The sequence below is a fragment of the Lissotriton helveticus genome, chromosome 11, assembly GCF_964261635.1.
Source record: "Lissotriton helveticus chromosome 11, aLisHel1.1, whole genome shotgun sequence".
In the NCBI taxonomy this organism is placed as follows: Eukaryota; Metazoa; Chordata; class Amphibia; order Caudata; family Salamandridae; genus Lissotriton; species Lissotriton helveticus.
The window spans coordinates 164,046,481-164,063,709 of record NC_136072.1 but is presented as its reverse complement, the minus strand read 5'-3'; the positions used below and the strand labels follow the sequence as shown (position 1 = coordinate 164,063,709).

Below are 17,229 nucleotides of genomic sequence, written 5' to 3'. Positions count from 1 at the left end.
TCAGAACTTCTTTCTATAACTATTTGCAGGTGTAGACAGGAGTTCCCGAATCCACAATTCCTTGGATAGACATTAGAGTTTGTCTAAAATGAAAACCAGGAGAGTACTGATAATTAAGTCTATGGTGTTGCAGCAGGCGGGGAAATTATCTAAGAGAGCTTGGTGGTCTTCTTTTAGCATTAATTCCTATATATTTATATAGGTATAATGGTATTTGAAGATGGAGCACTTTGTGTTTACTGATAAATTAGTAATGTGAATGTCATTGATTATTGGGGAAAGGAGTAATGTTCCCATTACAATTTTGTGTGTCCACAATATAGGATATTCCCATTAAAATGGTCAGCGACAGCATGGAGGACCAACACCTTACGGATTACCATTTTGCAATGAATGGCAAGTCATTTGCTGTGATTATTGAACATTTTCAAGACCTTATGCCAAAGGTAGATATTCCACAATAGTTTTCTTTCTTTAAAAAAGGTGAAACGTTTAATTTCTGTTGCAATTTACGTTGTGAAATTAATCTTGTATAAATGTACGTTTTATTTCTCCAGCTGGTGTTGCATGGCACTGTGTTTGCTCGTATGTCCCCTGATCAAAAAACTCAGCTTGTTGAGGCTTTACAAAATGTAGAGTGAGTATCTGTCATCTTGTATATTATATACATGTATATGGATCTATAAACAAACGTTGTGTCCATGTTTATGGTCTGTGTCTGCATTAAACGTATAACACTGCTACAATATGTAGATTGTGACAAAAGTGAATTTTCTCAAATATGATGTCTGTGTCCTCAAGTTTATACTAATGGTATATCTGGAAAAGACATTTCTGGGTTTAATATATTTTATTTCCATAACAAATTTTATTAGGGTTTGCCAAGATAGCCCAGCCTATGGGCTGATGTGCATAAGAAAAACAAAGCTTACAAACTGATTATAAACAATAACATAAAACTTGCACAGAAAGTCGATATAACCCACCTCACCACCCATCAACCAAACCCAGAATTCTCCATGAACAAGAGTGCAAATTTGCTCTTTTTGTCCACCTCCAAACATCCCCATAGGTTCAAATCACTTCTTCAATACACGAGATAAGGGAGTGAATAAACTCCAGTATAATACCCCTATAGTCCACCCACCTTTGCCAGATTTTGGTATGTTTTTGGGGACATCCCCTTGCCTGGTACACTGCACCCTCAAGCCCCATACAATGGTCTTAACCCTGCTTCCACACTGTCAAAGAAGAGGCATGTACTGCCTTCCATAATTTGACTATATCCCTCTTCGCCATTGTTAATCCCAGGAATATGAGGGCTCGTTTGTATCCATTACCACCAAGTCCATCTGCAATGTGTAGCAGAATCAGTCTCTAGTCCAGTGGAACGGCCCAGGAGAGAAGCTCTCTGTAACAGGCGGATGTGCAAAACTCAAACGCAAGTATTTTTTGGGGCTCACAAAAAAAGGTTTTTATCTAATATTAGAACATTGGAACGTTGGAAGCTCCATTGAAAACAATGGAGTGCTCCGGACTTATAATGGCTGGTATAAGCCCGGAGCTTCAACATTCCACTGTTTCTTTGTTCACAGCTCTGACTGTGAACAAAGGCTTCAGGGAGCCTGAGGGGATTTCAATCCCCTCGCGCTCCCTGCAGGCTTTGTTTTATTTGTTAGAACATTCTGCTCTCTGGTGGTAAAATGTTCTATTAGCCTTATAGCCCTTCGTAGCAGGGCTATACCAGCTTTTAAAGTCCCTCTGCCTTGTTAAAGTCCCTCGCCTTCGGCTCGGGCCTTTAACGCTGCAGCGGACCTTTAATAGTTGCGGGCTATAAGGCTATAATATAATGACAATAATTCCAATAATCAGGCTAGTTCCAATAAAGTCAACTAACTACTTGTTCTTTTCTTACAACAACTTCCAAGTTGCTTCCTCCACTTTCTTTTGTTCTCTCGGTCATGCCGAACCCTCGGGCATAAAACAAAATACAAGGCCTTTTAGTCTTCAGGCTCTCTAGTTTTCTATAATTTCCCGGCACCAAGTCATCAGGTGCTTTTCTTGTTTTATTCTTTTCCTCAACTGTGAACGATTGAACTCCCAAAGTAGGCCCGGTGGGGTGAGTAACAAAATGGGAATTCATAGCACAGCCAAACAAGTGAAGAAACATAATTCAAACCAAATATAATGAAAAAGAATCTTTCAGGCCAGAGATGTCACCGATATGTAAATAAAGTGTTACCAATATTCATATTTACCTTAGCTCGTATAGTCCTGTGAGCTACACACATACCACCTCCCACCAACTATAAGCACCAGTATCTGCGACCCCCACTTGCCTGAGGCCACAGCTCGGAATAGGAGCCTTGGCGGCCTGGTCCTCATCACAGTTCCCCGGGGAAGCCGGCCTTCCTCCTCCTGGATTGGTCATGAAGTCCCTGGTGTGGAGTCCCGTTGGTGTTGGTCTTACTCCTTACAGGCAGCTGTTCCTGTAATTCCCCAACTCCGGACTACATGGGTCTCCTTCTGCCCGGTCTCGCTGCGGTCCTTCAGGGCGTCAAACCCTCTTTCGCCGCTCCTGCTCCATTCTCCTCGCCAGCTCTCTCGAAATGCCGATCTCTTTTCCTCCTCTCCGCGAGTACCCCTGGCTCTGTGTTTATGTAGCTGATTTGTCATTGAGTTCTCAACCACTAGACTGGAGACTGAGTCTTTCTCGCTGCCCCCGGCAGCCAAGGATAGTGTCTGCCACTAAAGGCGTTTCACTACACTCCATGACATGAGGTCACTCCCCACCAAAAGTGAGTCAAGACTGTACAACCGCAAACCGTGTGTAGGAACATGCTGTGTTCCATTCGTCAACAGAGACACGAGGGGGTTATCAACCCCATGCTCTATAAGCGGTATCTCAGATAGTAAGCCCTGTCAAGGTATTTAATTAAGATCAAACTGAGACAAGTTGAAATGGCCGCCTCTTGGGGTGCCCATAGACCATCAGACCAGTCATCGTCATCTCTGGTGCTGATATCCGCCTCCCATGAACCTCTAAGGGCAGATAGCGTGTGTGTGTTGTGCAATACCTATGAGCAATATATCTTAATGATCCTATAAGACCCAAGATATCATAAAAGGAGTTTGCCCTCCAGCGAATTGAACTTTGAGAGTGTTTCAAGGTGTCTAATATAGTCGTTAAGGGCGTGTCGAAGCAGCAAATAATGATTAAATTGGCTAGGATGTGATCTTCAGGTTGCAGCTCCTGGTACGATTTCAAGACCATACCATTCATTATATCTCTTAAGGTGGAGATACCTATAGCGTTCCATTTCCTGAATTCCTCTATCCGAGCTGCTGGGTTTAATTTTCGGGTCCGCTTGTTATTATTTTTGATGGGTCTTAAATTAATATTCTAACTTTCTGTAGTAGGGGATCTCTGTGTATAGTCATAATCTAGTGAATAGTCCCGCCCATGTGCGTGGACCCCGGCAATCAAAAATAATCTCTTAAGTTGTCAAAATCATGCAGAAACTGCAAAGACACTTAAGAGAGAATTTAAAGACAAATAATGCAGCCTATAACACAGGCCACACTGTCCAGTACTTCAACTAGAAATTCCACCAATTAACACCACACATAAGAAATCCAGCCCAGTTTCTACCAAGAGAAACTTGTCTCTACCCTTAAAAAAACTCTGGAATGATAGAGAGGAAGGCATGGACAGACAAGCCCCATAGGCTGCCATTATGTGGCTTAAGCAGGATACTGTGACTTTAAGGAAACCTTCTAGAACCTTCTCCCAGTATCCCAGAATGCATAGCAGGTCCCACTGACTTCAGTTCTTTTTTCCGGCTCCTGCTTACAGGACCCTGGCATTGAGCTCTCCCTTGTTTTCAAGGGTTTATTGCATATTTTGGCACTTTTGTGTTTTAAAAGTGTTGCAGTTTACTCTCTGGGTGTTCTCTTTCTCTTCTGTGTGCTGCTTCAGGTGTTTTAGGGCTCTAAAATGCCTGGACTCTTTGTGAGGTGTCCAGCATGTGAGAGGAAGAAGGCCAGAGGTGATCCACATGATGTCTGCATCGTCTGCCTCCCTGAAGATCATGTCCCTGAGGAGTGTGTCATCTGCCAGCAGTTTACAACACGTACTCTGAAGGAAAGGGCGTGGATCAGGCTGTCTGGCCTTGAGGAGAGGCGCCTGCAGGCTGCAGGTGGGTCTGGGCAGTCCGGGAAGGTTCCCTCTGCCTCTGCTGAGGCCTCTGGGGGGCTCCCCAGAGGCAGGAAGCCCAGCAAGCGGTCCCGGTCTCCGTCGACGTCGATAGCATCGACGACGACGTCGAGAGGGATGACGGCGGTGTGCTCCCCTTCTCCCCGGGGCTCCGGGTCGAGACATCGGGACGCCTCGACGTCGAAGGCACCGCCGACGAAGCCGCCGTCGACGTCGTCTTCATCGTCGACGTCGAGGCCTTCATACCGACGTCATGGACATCGGCGCTCGCCGTCGCGGCGACACCGCCGGTCGACGTCGAGGGGATCCTCGACGTCGAGAGCATCTAGACGGCGGCATCGACGCTCGTCGTCGAGGAAGGACCGTTCGACGTCGCGGAGGCGGCGTGCGAGGTCGGAGTCACGGAAACGTCCTTCGACGCCGGAAAAGCGACGCTCGACGTCGAGCAGACGGAGGTCGACGTCTGGGAGTCGGTCAGGCTCGCCAAAGCGTCGCAAGAGGGATTCTAGTCCCAGAAGTCACACTGCTTCCAGTGGGGGACGCAAGAGGAAGCGATCACCAGCTGAAGGGGCGGGCTCTCAGCCCTCTTCGCCTAAAGGGTCACCGGGCACGGTGTACTCGGCGGTGTACACTCCTTCTCGGCCTCGGTCGACGCATACTCCTGTTCCTAAGGTGGTCACTCCTCCTCTTCCCTAAAGAGGATCCTCCGCCACTGCCTCCACTTCCAGCGGATGACCCGCCGCCACCGGTCCCTCCGCGTGGGCCGGCCCCGCAGCCAAAGGTTCCTCCGCCGAGGTCCACTTCGCTGCCGTATTTGCCTGTACCTCCTAAGGGGACCCCAAAACCTGCACCCAAGGAGGCTCCAAGGAAGACCCCTCCGCGGAAACCGGTGGGGCGGCCACGGACTGGCAGGTCTCGCTCTCGTTCTGGGAGGCGGGACAGGTCGCGACACAGATCGTCCACGCGGTCGAGACGCCGCCATAGGAGGCGCGAGTCTCGATCCCGTACGGGATCCTCTGGTTCCAGGGAGTATTCCCCTGCCTTGTCGGGATCTCCGGACACGAGGGTGTCCCCGATTGATGACCTGGTGGCGTTCCAGGATGTCCTCTTGAGGGGCGCTGCGAAGCTGGGCATACCCCTGACGGTGCCCACGCCTAAGACGTCAGTAATATTTGAGACATTGCACCAGAAACACTCGTCTTGCCCTCTCCTGCCTCTGGTACCGGGCCTGGAGGAACCAGCTATGGACCTTTTCCTCACCCCCGCGGTGACAAAGGCGGCGCCTTCTAGGTTGCTGAGGAAGTACCGGGCCCCGGATTCGGATCCGGCTTTTTTGAGAGCGGAACCGCCTCCGGACTCAGTCATTGTGACGGCGGCACGCAAACAACATGCCGCCACTCCGTCATCTACGGTCCCCCCGGATAAGGAGTCCAGGTGGATGGATTCGGCAGGGAGAAAGGTCTGTGGAACAGCCGCCACCTCCATGAAGGCTGCGAGTGCCACGGCGCTGTTGGGTCAGTACGCCCGCGCCCTCTGGGACTCCCTTGAGCGTTTTGCGGAGCACTTGCCTCGTGAGCAGCGTGAGGACTTTCAGGAAGTGCTGAGTGAAGGGATGCTGGTGGCCAACCAGATCATCAGCGCGGCAGCGGACTCTTCCCTGTTGGCTGCTCATGGGTTTTGCCATGGAATCAACCAAAGACGTCACGCCTGGCTCCGTCTTACGTCCCTGAAACCGGACGCACAGCAGAGGGTGGCCAACCTGCCGTTCTCCGGCAAGTCTCTTTTTGGGAAGCATGCGGACGACGAGATGGCCCGCATGAAGGCGGAGGCCGAGACGCTCACGGCGGTGGGCCTCGAGAAGCCTAAGGAGGCAAAGAAGACGTACCGCCCTTTCCAACGGCGGTCCGGTGGGCAAGGCCGTGGACGTGGCCAGGCTTCGGGTCATTCGCAACAGCAACAGCAGTTCCGTAAGCCGTTCCAGAAGCGCCAGAGGGGCAGGGGAGGCCAGCAGTCGGCTCCGGCGCCCAAGGGCCAAGCTGGGTCTAGGCCCTAGGTACTTACTTCCCCCGGATCTGTTACCCACTCCGGTAGGGGGAAGCATTCAATCTTTTCTGGCAGAGTGGAGAAAAATTACTCAGGACAAGTGGGTGCTGAATATTGTTTGCAATGGATACAGTCTTCGGTTCACCAGCCCGCCTCCATCGATTCCTCCGGTCAGCTCGCGGTTCCAGCTGCTAGAGCTCCAGGTGGAGGCCGATACCCTGTTAAGGAAAAGGGCGATAGAAGACGTGCCTCTGTCCCAGAGAGGAAGAGGTCTGTACTCCCGGTTCTTCCTGGTTCGCAAGAAGGACAAGAACGAGTTCAGGCCCATTCTGGACTTGCGACAGGCAAACAAATGGATTCGCAGGGAAAAGTTTCGCATGCTGTCGTTGCATCAGATTTATCCTCAGTTGCAACAGGGAGACTGGCTCTGTGCCATAGACCTACAGGATGCTTACTTCCATGTGCCCATTGCACACAAACACAGGAAGTTCCTGCGGTTCCAAGTCGGCACCAATCATTATCAATACACAGTACTCCCATTCGGACTGAAGTCTGCGCCGAGAACGTTCTCGAAGTGCATGGCGGTGGTGGCAGCGCACCTGCGGAAGAACAAGGTGTTTGTCTACCCGTACCTGGACGATTGGTTGATCAAGGCATCCTCCTTCTCGGAAGCGCGAGCACACTTCCAGAAGACGTGTGTTCTCTTGAACAAGCTGGGGCTGCACATCAACATGGCCAAGTCTGTCCCGACTCCGGTCCAATGCATACAGTACTTGGGAGCCTCCATCAATACGCTGTCAGCAAGCGTGTCTCCTTCGGAAGAGCGACGATTATCTCTCCTTCGGAAGGTTCAGGCTCTCATGACGACTCCATCTACAACAGTGAGGACGGTGTCTTCTCTACTGGGATCGATGGCCTCTTGTATCTTCCTGACGCCGCACGCACGACTGCACATGAGACCGCTGCAGGAGTGCTTGGAAGACCAGTGGGATCAGAGGAAAGGATCCTGGGACGACAGGATACGACTGTCTCTGCATGCTCTTCAATCTCTGAAGTGGTGGTGTTCGGCGGGGAATCTCCTCAGAGGGGTTCCTTTTCACAAGGACATTCCCACGCAGACTGTCGTGACGGATGCTTCTCTCCTGGGATGGGGAGCGCACTCCGGGACTCTACAGATTCAGGGAACATGGTCTCCGGTGGAGGCCACGTATCACATCAACTTCCTGGAACCCAGAGCTGTTCACTTGGCACTGAAGGCCTTTCTTCCGTCCTTCCAGACCAGCTCCCTGCTTGTGCAAACGGACAACACTACCACGATGTACTACCTCAACAAGCAGGGGGGCTCGAGATCTCGCACTCTGTCGCAGGAGGCGCAGGCGATCTGGCACTGGCTCCTGGCCAGAGGACTGACGATAACGGCTACCCATCTGCCAGGTGTGCAGAATGTTCAGGCAGACGCACTGAGCAGACTGATTCAGGAAAACCACGAATGGGTCATAAACGACGAAGTACTAGGAGACGTCTTCGCGAGGTGGGGAACACCAGACATAGATCTGTTCGCCACCGCCGAAAACAACAAATGCCGAGACTTCGCCTCCAGGTACTACCAGCAGGGGACGCTGGGGAATGCGTTATGGATCAACTGGTCGAACAGCTTTCTGTATGCTTTTCCACCCATTCCCCTGATTCCGGCGGTGCTCATCAAGCTGGCCCGGTCCAGGGCTCGGATGATACTCATTGCCCCGGAGTGGCCCAGGCAGTGGTGGTTCACGGACCTGCTTCACCGATCTCTCCTTCCTCACATTCGGTTGCCGTGCAGGCCGGACCTTCTCACGAAGTTCGGGGGGCGGATGTTACACCCCAGCCTCTCGTCTTTGAGTTTGGCGGCATGGCTCCTGAGATAGTGCAATATGGCCATCTGAATCTGCCCGAGGATTGCATGGACATACTGAAGGAGTCTAAGAGACCTTCCACTAGGACTTCATATGCTTACAAGTGGAAGAGGTTTTGTATCTGGTGCCAGTCTAGGAAACATGACCCTACAACCTGCAAGGAGGATGTCATCCTTCCTTACCTTTCACATTTGGCGCAGTCTGGCCTTAATGTTCATTCCATTAAGGTTCATCTTGCTGCATTGACTGCCTACAGGAAATGCCCTTCACAGACTTCTTTTTTCCAGATCCCTGTGATCAAAGACTTTCTGGAAGGATTGAAGAAGGTGTTCCCTCCTGTCAGGCTTCCCTCGCCTTCATGGGAATTGAATGTGGTGCTGTCTGGATTGATGAAGGAGCCTTTCGAACCCATTCACAAGGCTTCGTTGCAGCACCTGTCCTGGAAGGCGGCATTCCTCGTGGCCATTACATCGGCCCGCAGGGTGAGTGAAATTCAGGCGTTGTGTTGTACTGAACCTTATACTGTATTTCATGCTGCTAAGGTTGTGATGCGTACTCACCCTAAATTCCTTCCCAAGGTTATTTCTGATTTTCATGTCAACCAGACCATAACTTTGCCTACGTTTTTTCAGAATCCTTCCTCTCCGGCGGAACGATCTTTACATTCCCTGGATGTGAGGAGGGTGTTGAAATTTTATCTAGATAAGACCAAAGATATTCGTAGGTCAGACCAGTTGTTTATCAATTATGGATCAGTCAGGACGGGTCTTGCTACCTCTAAGCAGTCCATTTCTAGGTGGATTGTGTCCTGCATACAATTGTGTTACCAAAAAGCTAATAAGACCTTAGGAGGTAAGCCTAAGGCTCATTCCACCAGGGGCAAAGCTGCCACGACAGCCTTGCTCCGTAATGTGCCGATTGCAGAAATCTGCAAGGCCGCCACTTGGAAGTCGGTTCATACCTTTGCTAAGCATTACTGCCTGGACTCTAATGCCAGGGCAGACGCTCAGGTTGGGCAGGCTTCGCTGCGGAATTTGTTCGCACAGTAGTGGCGTTCTGTTCTTTCTCCACCGCCGCTTTGGTGTGGGGATGGGCTTGCCATTCTATTCACTAGATTATGACTATACACAGAGATCCCCTACTACAGAAGGAGTAGTTTCTGTCCTGTAACTCCAGTTCTGTAGTAGGGGTATCTCTGTTATAGTCATAAGCGCCCGCCCTCCTCCCCGGTGGAGAATTGTTTGTGTAAGTAATGCTACAGGTCTGGCGTTTTTACGCCTTCAAAAAGAACTGAAGTCAGTGGGACCTGCTATGCATTCAGGGATACTGGGAGAAGGTTCTAGAAGGTTTCCTTAAAGGCACAGTATCCTGCTTAAGCCACATAATGGCAGCCTATGGGGCTTGTCTGTCCATGCCTTCCTCTCTATCATTCCAGAGTTTTTTTAAGGGTAGAGACAAGTTTCTCTTGGTAGAAACTGGGCTGGATTTCCTATGTGTGGTGTTAATTGGTGGAATTTCTAGTTGAAGTACTGGACAGTGTGGCCTGTGTTATAGGCTGCATTATTTGTCTTTAAATTCTCTCTTAAGTGTCTTTGCAGTTTCTGCATGATTTTGACAACTTAAGAGATTATTTTTGATTGCCGGGGTCCACGCACATGGGCGGGACTATTCACTAGATTATGACTATAACAGAGATACCCCTACTACAGAACTGGAGTTACAGGACAGAAACTACTCCTTCTAAGGTATACTTCTAACCACAGATTCCTCTCCCTCACTTCCTTTATAATATTACCAGGTGCTAGACTGGGTCCAGAAGATTTCAACAGCTGTGCTCCTGCGTACATTGCACCTTTCAGTTTCATAGTGACTTTGTTCCACCCTGGAATTGACGATGGCCTGTATATAAATGTCACCAATGCATGTTGACTTTGTACGCGGATTCTGAGCTCCACCCCAAATTTTTCACTTTCCTTGAGTTTTCTTCAAACAAAATTCGCTTTTTTCCGGTGTACTAGCGAATTATGTCCCCTCCTAAAACTATAGGGTTAAAGCCATGTAAGGACATTCGTATATAAATATCTGTGACCCATCCCATGAGGTGTGTCTGTGGGGTCTGAGTTTATCGCATGAATCAAACTCCTGCAAAGACTGTGCCCTTATAAACCTGAAAGCTGTACTTTGCCGAACACCAAAAGAAGTCTCTGAAGTCCCACTCCTGCTTGAAGTAATGGGTGTGGACCCTTACCTACTTTCTGGGCCGTTCATGCTACAGGTTTAGTTCACGGTCCAAGTCTTTAGGTGAGTCGAAGCATAAGCACAAGAAGGCCAAGCGGGATTTGTCAGGGTCTCATTACTCAACGTAAGAAGCTGCACGCACATCAGGGTGTCTTGTGGGCCCCTCACAGTCCCCTGTTGAGGAGCCAATTCCTCAACTGATTCTGATGCGCCATGGTTTCCAGGGTCCATCTGCATCATCGCTACCGAATGAAGCCTTTTGAGAGCGATCCTGTTGGGAATATTTGGCGTTCGTCCAAGTCCTTCTGGCAAGCCTTCAGGCCTCAAGGATTCAATAAGGCCTCCAATCTGGATATAGATGTTGGGTCTGCACTTGGTGCTGTCTTCGCCTTCTCAACCATCCCCTGGTTCTTCTCCAGCATTGGAGCTGACTTCCAATCCAGCACTAACATCTATGCTGGTCCCTTTACCGATACCTGTGCTAGAGTAAGATCCGATTCCTAAAGCCTTATCTAACTGTGATCCGAATACATCTCGTCCCGAAGCTGGATGGACCCATCCCAGTTCAGTCCAACTCAGCCAGAACATTGCCTTTATGTTGGAGTCGCACCACAGTACTCCAACAATGTTTTGGTTTGGACTATGATAAGAGCCAATCTGCCTTTAGTGATGATGATGGAGATTAGGGGGGTTACTTTCTCCAACACTATGATGATGACCATTTCAATAAGGAATTGCAAGAGTTCAGTGAGCTAGACACTTCCCAGGACTATGGGTTGTGCTCTCCCACTGAACCTCCAACAGAGGAGAGTTCCTGTGTTGCCATGGTAATGAAACATGTCATGGAGGTACTGGATTTAGAACTGTCAGCTATGGAATTCAAAACTAATGTACTTACAAAAGTTAGGTTAATAAATGCCATAAACCAGCACCAGGCGACTGACTTTCTTTCAATTTTTTTGACACAGCATCCTGCATCAAAAAGTTTGGAGGTACAGGCTTACACTAGTAAGTGAGGTGTATTCTTTCCCCACAACACCATGTGACAACGTCAAAATGATTTGAGTCATTCAGGAAGCAGATGATCTCCTCGGTCAATCTAGGTCTCCGGTAGGTCAGTCACTGCTGTATGCTGAGACAATATAACCAGGCTTTATTGGCCATGGTTGACTAACTCTTGCTGGCAGTCCCCAAGTCATTTGGGGCCATCTTAGCTCAAATCTCCATCCGATACATGGGTCCTACATTTGTTAGAGATAGCTATGTCCTACCTTTCCTATATATGTTCGACATGGCTTTGTCCTACCTTTCCTTTTAGACCCACTGCACCTACTCCCTACTTTCAGGGCAGCACCTCTCCATCTTGCTCCAAGAAGTGTGGACTCTCCAGGCCAAAGGAGCCATAAAGAGAGATCAGGACCTGAAATAGGAACTGATTGTTAGTCCAGCGGTTTCATTCTGTGAAAGGATTAGAGATCTCTTCCCTCTCAACACCTTCTTGTGAAAAGGCTGATTCAACAGGCTCACACTGGCCTAGGTTCTGCCCGCCCTAGATCTACGTGACTGGATTGTGAATTTGGACCTGCAGGATGCCTTCTTTCATGTGCCTGACCCGCTGTCCCAAAGACTCTGCTTGTGTTTCAAGGTGGACCAGGAACATTTTCAATGTGTTATGCTGCCTTTTGGTCTCACCAGCGCCCCTCTGGTATTCACGAAAGTGATGGTGGTGGTTGCAGCACATCTTTTGAGGTTTGGGGTTCCAGTTTTCCCCTACCTCCTTGATTGGTTGCTGAAGAGGGGCTCACCACAGACCGTCATGAACAACTTCTGGACAATAATAAACCTAACTTTACTGGAGTTCTTGATCAAAGTGCCGTAGTCGCACCTGAATCCTTGTCAGAGACTCCCTTACTATGGAGTCATCCTGGATAATGGTGCAGGTTTGAGCCTTCCCTCCACCACGAGTCCAGGACATTCAGGCTACAATCCCAGCAGTTCAGCCTCGGGCCTAGGTCTCGATGAGAGTGGCTTTGAGCCGTCTAGGCTTTTTTGCATCCTGCTTGTCAACTATGCCAGGTGGCATGTGCTGGCCCTGCAGTGTAACCTGTGATCTTAGTGGGCCCAGCACCTGGAAAAACTGATGGATTCCATTCAGGTTTCTTCAAAGACCTGCAATAGCGGTTAAACCACAGTTCGACCAGCATTAGACTCTTAACCCCACCACTAGTTAACGCTGGTGACACATGCATCACAATTGGGATGGAGAGATGTCACATAGTAGAGGTGGAGACCACTGGTCTCTGTCGAAGACCATAATTGTCTTTGAGTTATGGGCCATCCACCTGGAGCAGAAAGCCTGCCTATCGTCCATTCAAGGGAGGCTGGATGTGGTACAGCAAGAAACAGGATGGGGTCCTGGATCCCGTGCTAGGAGGTACATCATCTCTAGAGCTGGCTAGAGCATCTCCCTGATTGTGAGCCACTTGGTCTGATCTTTTTATTTATTTTTTTGATTATTTTTTTATTTACAGAGTATTATATAGCGTGACTTTGACCCGAATCTGGTGTCAGAGTGCTTTACATAGCACCAGTTGCATTGTATGAGGACACATTCATTTTTGTTAGGCATGGGGAGGTTAAGTGATTTGCCCAGAATCGCAGGATATTCTGCGTCATTGCCGAGACTTGAACCCAGTTCCCCAGATTCGAGGTCTACCGCCCTAGCCGTTAGGCCAACTCCTCTCCTCCTCTTTGGATGCAAGTTCAGATTAACTCAGCGAGCAGCGCACAGCTGGTCAGGAAGGGCAGTTACACCCCAAGATCATCTTCCAATAATGGTAAGAACCCTGGCTAGATACTTTCACCACCATTGAGAATGCACAATGTTGAAACTTGTGTGCTGGAGTTTCAATGAAAGCTCACTCTGGGATTCATTCCATATAGAGTGGAGCACTGAACTCTTGTACGCCTTTCTGGTCCTGCCTCTCCTGCCCCAAGTTCTGAAGAAGACCCGGAACTATCTGGTTCCAGTTATCTTAGTGGCTCTGGATTGGGCTGGGTGGGCGTGGTACCTGGAACTTCTGTGAATCCGCATCAGTCCTCCGATCAGTCAACTGATTTGAAAGGACCTCCTGTTGCAGCAGCAGGGCAGAGTCCTGCACCCGAACTGCTACAATCTTCACCTCCGTGCGTGGAGATTGAACGCCGACAGTTGATAGCTTTCGCTCTTCCTCCCAAAGGTGTGGATGTCATCCTAGCTGCCATGCATCCTTCTACTAAGTCTGTCTACTCAGGCACTATAACAAGTTTGTAGCCTGATGGAGCACCCTCAAAAATGATCCATTGCAGGCCAAACTGTCAGATGTCAATTGTTCATTTTATCTCTGGTCCAGAAAGGACTTGCATTGGGCACCGTTAAATGTTATCTTTCAAAAATGTTGCATGCAACAGACCAGCCGTTCCTGTTGAAATCACCCATTGTGATAAACTGTCTAAAAGGTTTGACTTCTTTATTTCCTACAAAACCCTTTGTAATGCCACAGTGAGATCTTAATCTGGTCCTCACGTTTCTCATGTGGGCACCATTTGAACCAAAGCAAAGCTGTCCACTACTTTTCCTGCCAATGAAAACTAGTTGCGGTGAAGTTGTATCGTCACTTAAGTGAGGTTCTGGCTCTCAGTGCATCTACCTCATACCATCTTTATGCCACAAAAAGTGGTGCAAAGTACCAGGGCAGCCTTTTTGCCAAAAGTACTTTGCACATTTGACAATCCATTACTCTCACAGTGCCCTCTGCTCCACCTCATCCTTCGAAAGAGGAGGACACACTACATCGGCTGGACCTCAAACAAGCTTTAAGCTGTTTACATCTATTGCACCAAATGCCATCGGATGAATTATAATCTCTTTGTGGGGCTCTCTGGGTCTAAAAAAGACAAGGCAATGCAGAAAAGGACTCTGTCAAAATGGCTAGTCCTCTTCATCAAGATCTGCTAGGCACTGGTCAAGAAGTAAAAACCAGGAGGGAGGTTTTAGGGTCCATTCCACTAGGGTGCTACCACTGTGCTGGCATGCCGAATGCCTATCTTTGACATCTGTCAAGCTGTGACGTGGGATACAATACACAAATTCAGAAAGTACCTCTACCTTGGCAGCCATATCTGATGGGAAGGGCATTTTGCCTGTTTGATCCTGCATGACTCTTTGATATGAGCCATTCCGCAAACCCACCAGCTTGGATTAGAAGTATCCATCAGAAGAGCAAGTTACTTACCTTCCATAGTGCTCAAACTGGTGGATTTCTCACTGCCTTCCTGTGTTCATGTTCTGTGAAATGAAGAGAAGCAAGAAAGCTCAACCCCTCAGGGAAAAAAATACCTCAATTCCTCCACATACAGCAGAGCTAGACTGACTGAAGCACCACTTTTCTGCACACTGACAGCAGTGCTCGAAAAGGTGTATTCATGGAACTCACATTGGCTTGCGCAAGCAGGGGTTGAGGTGATTTTGGGCAGCGCTGAGTGGTCCTTTCATGTGAAAGCTAGAATTTCCCTTGTTATCTCCAAAATAAAGGTTTGGGGTGGGGATCGCTGATGAGCAGCATTTCCCATCATTATGCCCCCTTGGTGTTGAGGGCTTTTAAAACAACTGTTTTTCAATTAGGACCATGGGCTTTCTTGTTCTTTTCTCCATATTCGTAGTGTCTGTGGTTTCCCTGTCTGTCTCCCATGTCTGGAGTCTACACATAAGTTTCCCTATGTTATCGTTTCCCATTGTCGGTGGCTTTGTGTATGTTTCAGTACCCGTGTCAATGTCCCAGTGATGTCAGTCACAATGTCTATCTGACCCTGTTCATGTGTCAGTGTCCATATGTCAATATATTTGTAGAAGTGTTGTTCATGTGTCACTTAACCAGTTTCAGTATCAATTTGTTACTGTCCCAAAGCCAATTTTGCCATCTCACGGTTTGTGTCATTGTCTCAGTGACCTATTGTCAGTGTGCCCTTGCAAGTTTTACTGTCCCAATGTCCATCACTCATTGTTCAATGGCTGTGTTTGTCGGTGCGCGGATGCACTCGATGGCCATTCTGGTGTTCCGGTGCCATTGCCTCCATACCAATCCCCTTGCATTGACATCTCTGCGGTGGTGCACCCTCTGTTAATCAGTATTTATCTGCAAGTGTGGGAGTCCTAGTGTCTATAACCCTCCCTGGTATTTCCCTGTCCCAATGCCTTTGCTCCAATGCCATTGACATAGTGCCAGTTCCATTATGCTGGGAGTCCTTGAGGCGTGTCACTTCCTAGTGTTGGCTTCAGCACCCCTGTTTTATAGTATCCCTGTTTCAGATCACAGTGCTGGAATCATTGTGTCTGTGTCTCGGCTTTAGTGTTTGTGCGTGTCACTGTTCCTCAGTTATTGTACATGTTAGTGCATATGTGTCAGTTTCCCTATATTCCCCCTCCAGCATCAATGCCGTGTATCTCTGTCCCCACCATCCAGTGTCCAAGCCTAATGTCCCTATTTCCCCATCTTTCAACGTTAGTGGTCCCATTGCTGATGGTCATCGTACATGTTCATCTGTATCATTAATACAGGCACAGAAGCTACCATGGGGACATTGACATTCTAAAACTGGCTCCTGGGCAGAGTCCTCTTGTCACTGTGTCAAGTGTCTGTGTATCCAGACAGGGTCGCGTTGGCAGTAACACTTGGCAGTGTTCCAGCGCTCACTGTCTCCAGTGTCACGAGTTAACACCCATGTCCCTTTGCCCGTGTATTGCATGTATGTACCACTTGCTACTCCTGATGAGATGTTGCCTTCCTTAATGGCAGACAGCATGCTGCTGCGGGATCCAAGGTTAGCGAGGAGTCCATTGTTATTGGTTAGTGTTGGTTATTGGGATTAGACTTGCGCGTTCAAGCAAACCATTTCATGCATTTACTCTTCATAGCTGTTGAGTTGAAAAGCTGAGATCAATGTCCTCAAAATAGATCCGACCAGGCCGTGTCGTCGGGTCAACGCGGTGACTTTAATTAATCCAGACGGCAATGAGGTTCTGTTCTGGAAAGTAAGACAGCACGTAAAACGCCCATCCTGCTTTTAAAATAGGCCTAGGAAAGTGGTACATATTGCAGACACCCTCATTGCGCTTTCTACTGCGTAGACTGCACTTGGTCCATCAGAAAGACCAAAAAGCAGTTTAAGGCTTTTTGCCCAACCACATTGTAGTGGCCTTACCTCAAAGGCAGGCCTTGCTAGGTGGATTGTTGTGTACACTCAGCTGTGTTATGTCGAAGCCAAACACACGCTACGTGCTGCGCCTACCGCACATTCGGCTTGCAAAAAAGGAGACACATTGGCATTCCTGCGAAATAGCCCACCAGCAGATATATGTAATGCTGCTGTTTGGCAGTCTGTCCACACATTCACCGCACACTATTTTGTGGACATTCATGCCCGCCAAGTAGCACAGGTCGAGCTGACTGTACTTAAAATCATGTTTAAGGTGTTTTCTACTTCTGCTCAAGGGCCACCTCTTTGGGGATTTGGGTACTTCCTAATCAGTCTAAACTTGTCATATCAGCTACAGTAGCACATGTTGCAAACATGAAGTTGTACTTACCTGTAACAATTGGCTTGCAGCTTGTAGTGCTGTAGAAAAATATGCACACTATCCACCTTCCCAGATTGTGTATGTATCAGTAATTTGTTTCAACTTACTCTTAATAACATGCTCTTGCTTTCTCAATACACAAACCCTATAATGCTTTGCTTCTCTACAGTTACCCTAATTGTGGAAAATGCAATCCGAGAGGGTGTGTATCCTGGTGCATTATG

The 17,229-nt window shown here is 48.5% G+C and overlaps 1 protein-coding gene across 9 annotated transcripts in view; it reads left to right on the top strand.

Annotated features, from left to right (window-relative positions):
- Positions 1-17,229, top strand: part of ATP13A3 (ATPase 13A3) — a 430,700-nt gene that overhangs the window by 255,733 nt on the left and 157,738 nt on the right. For all 9 annotated transcript variants that reach the window (XM_078666249.1, XM_078666244.1, XM_078666250.1 and 6 more), the window contains 2 exons: positions 324-446; positions 558-637. In XM_078666249.1, the coding sequence (XP_078522375.1) occupies positions 324-446; positions 558-637 (203 nt within the window). The remainder of the gene's footprint in view (positions 1-323; positions 447-557; positions 638-17,229) is intronic.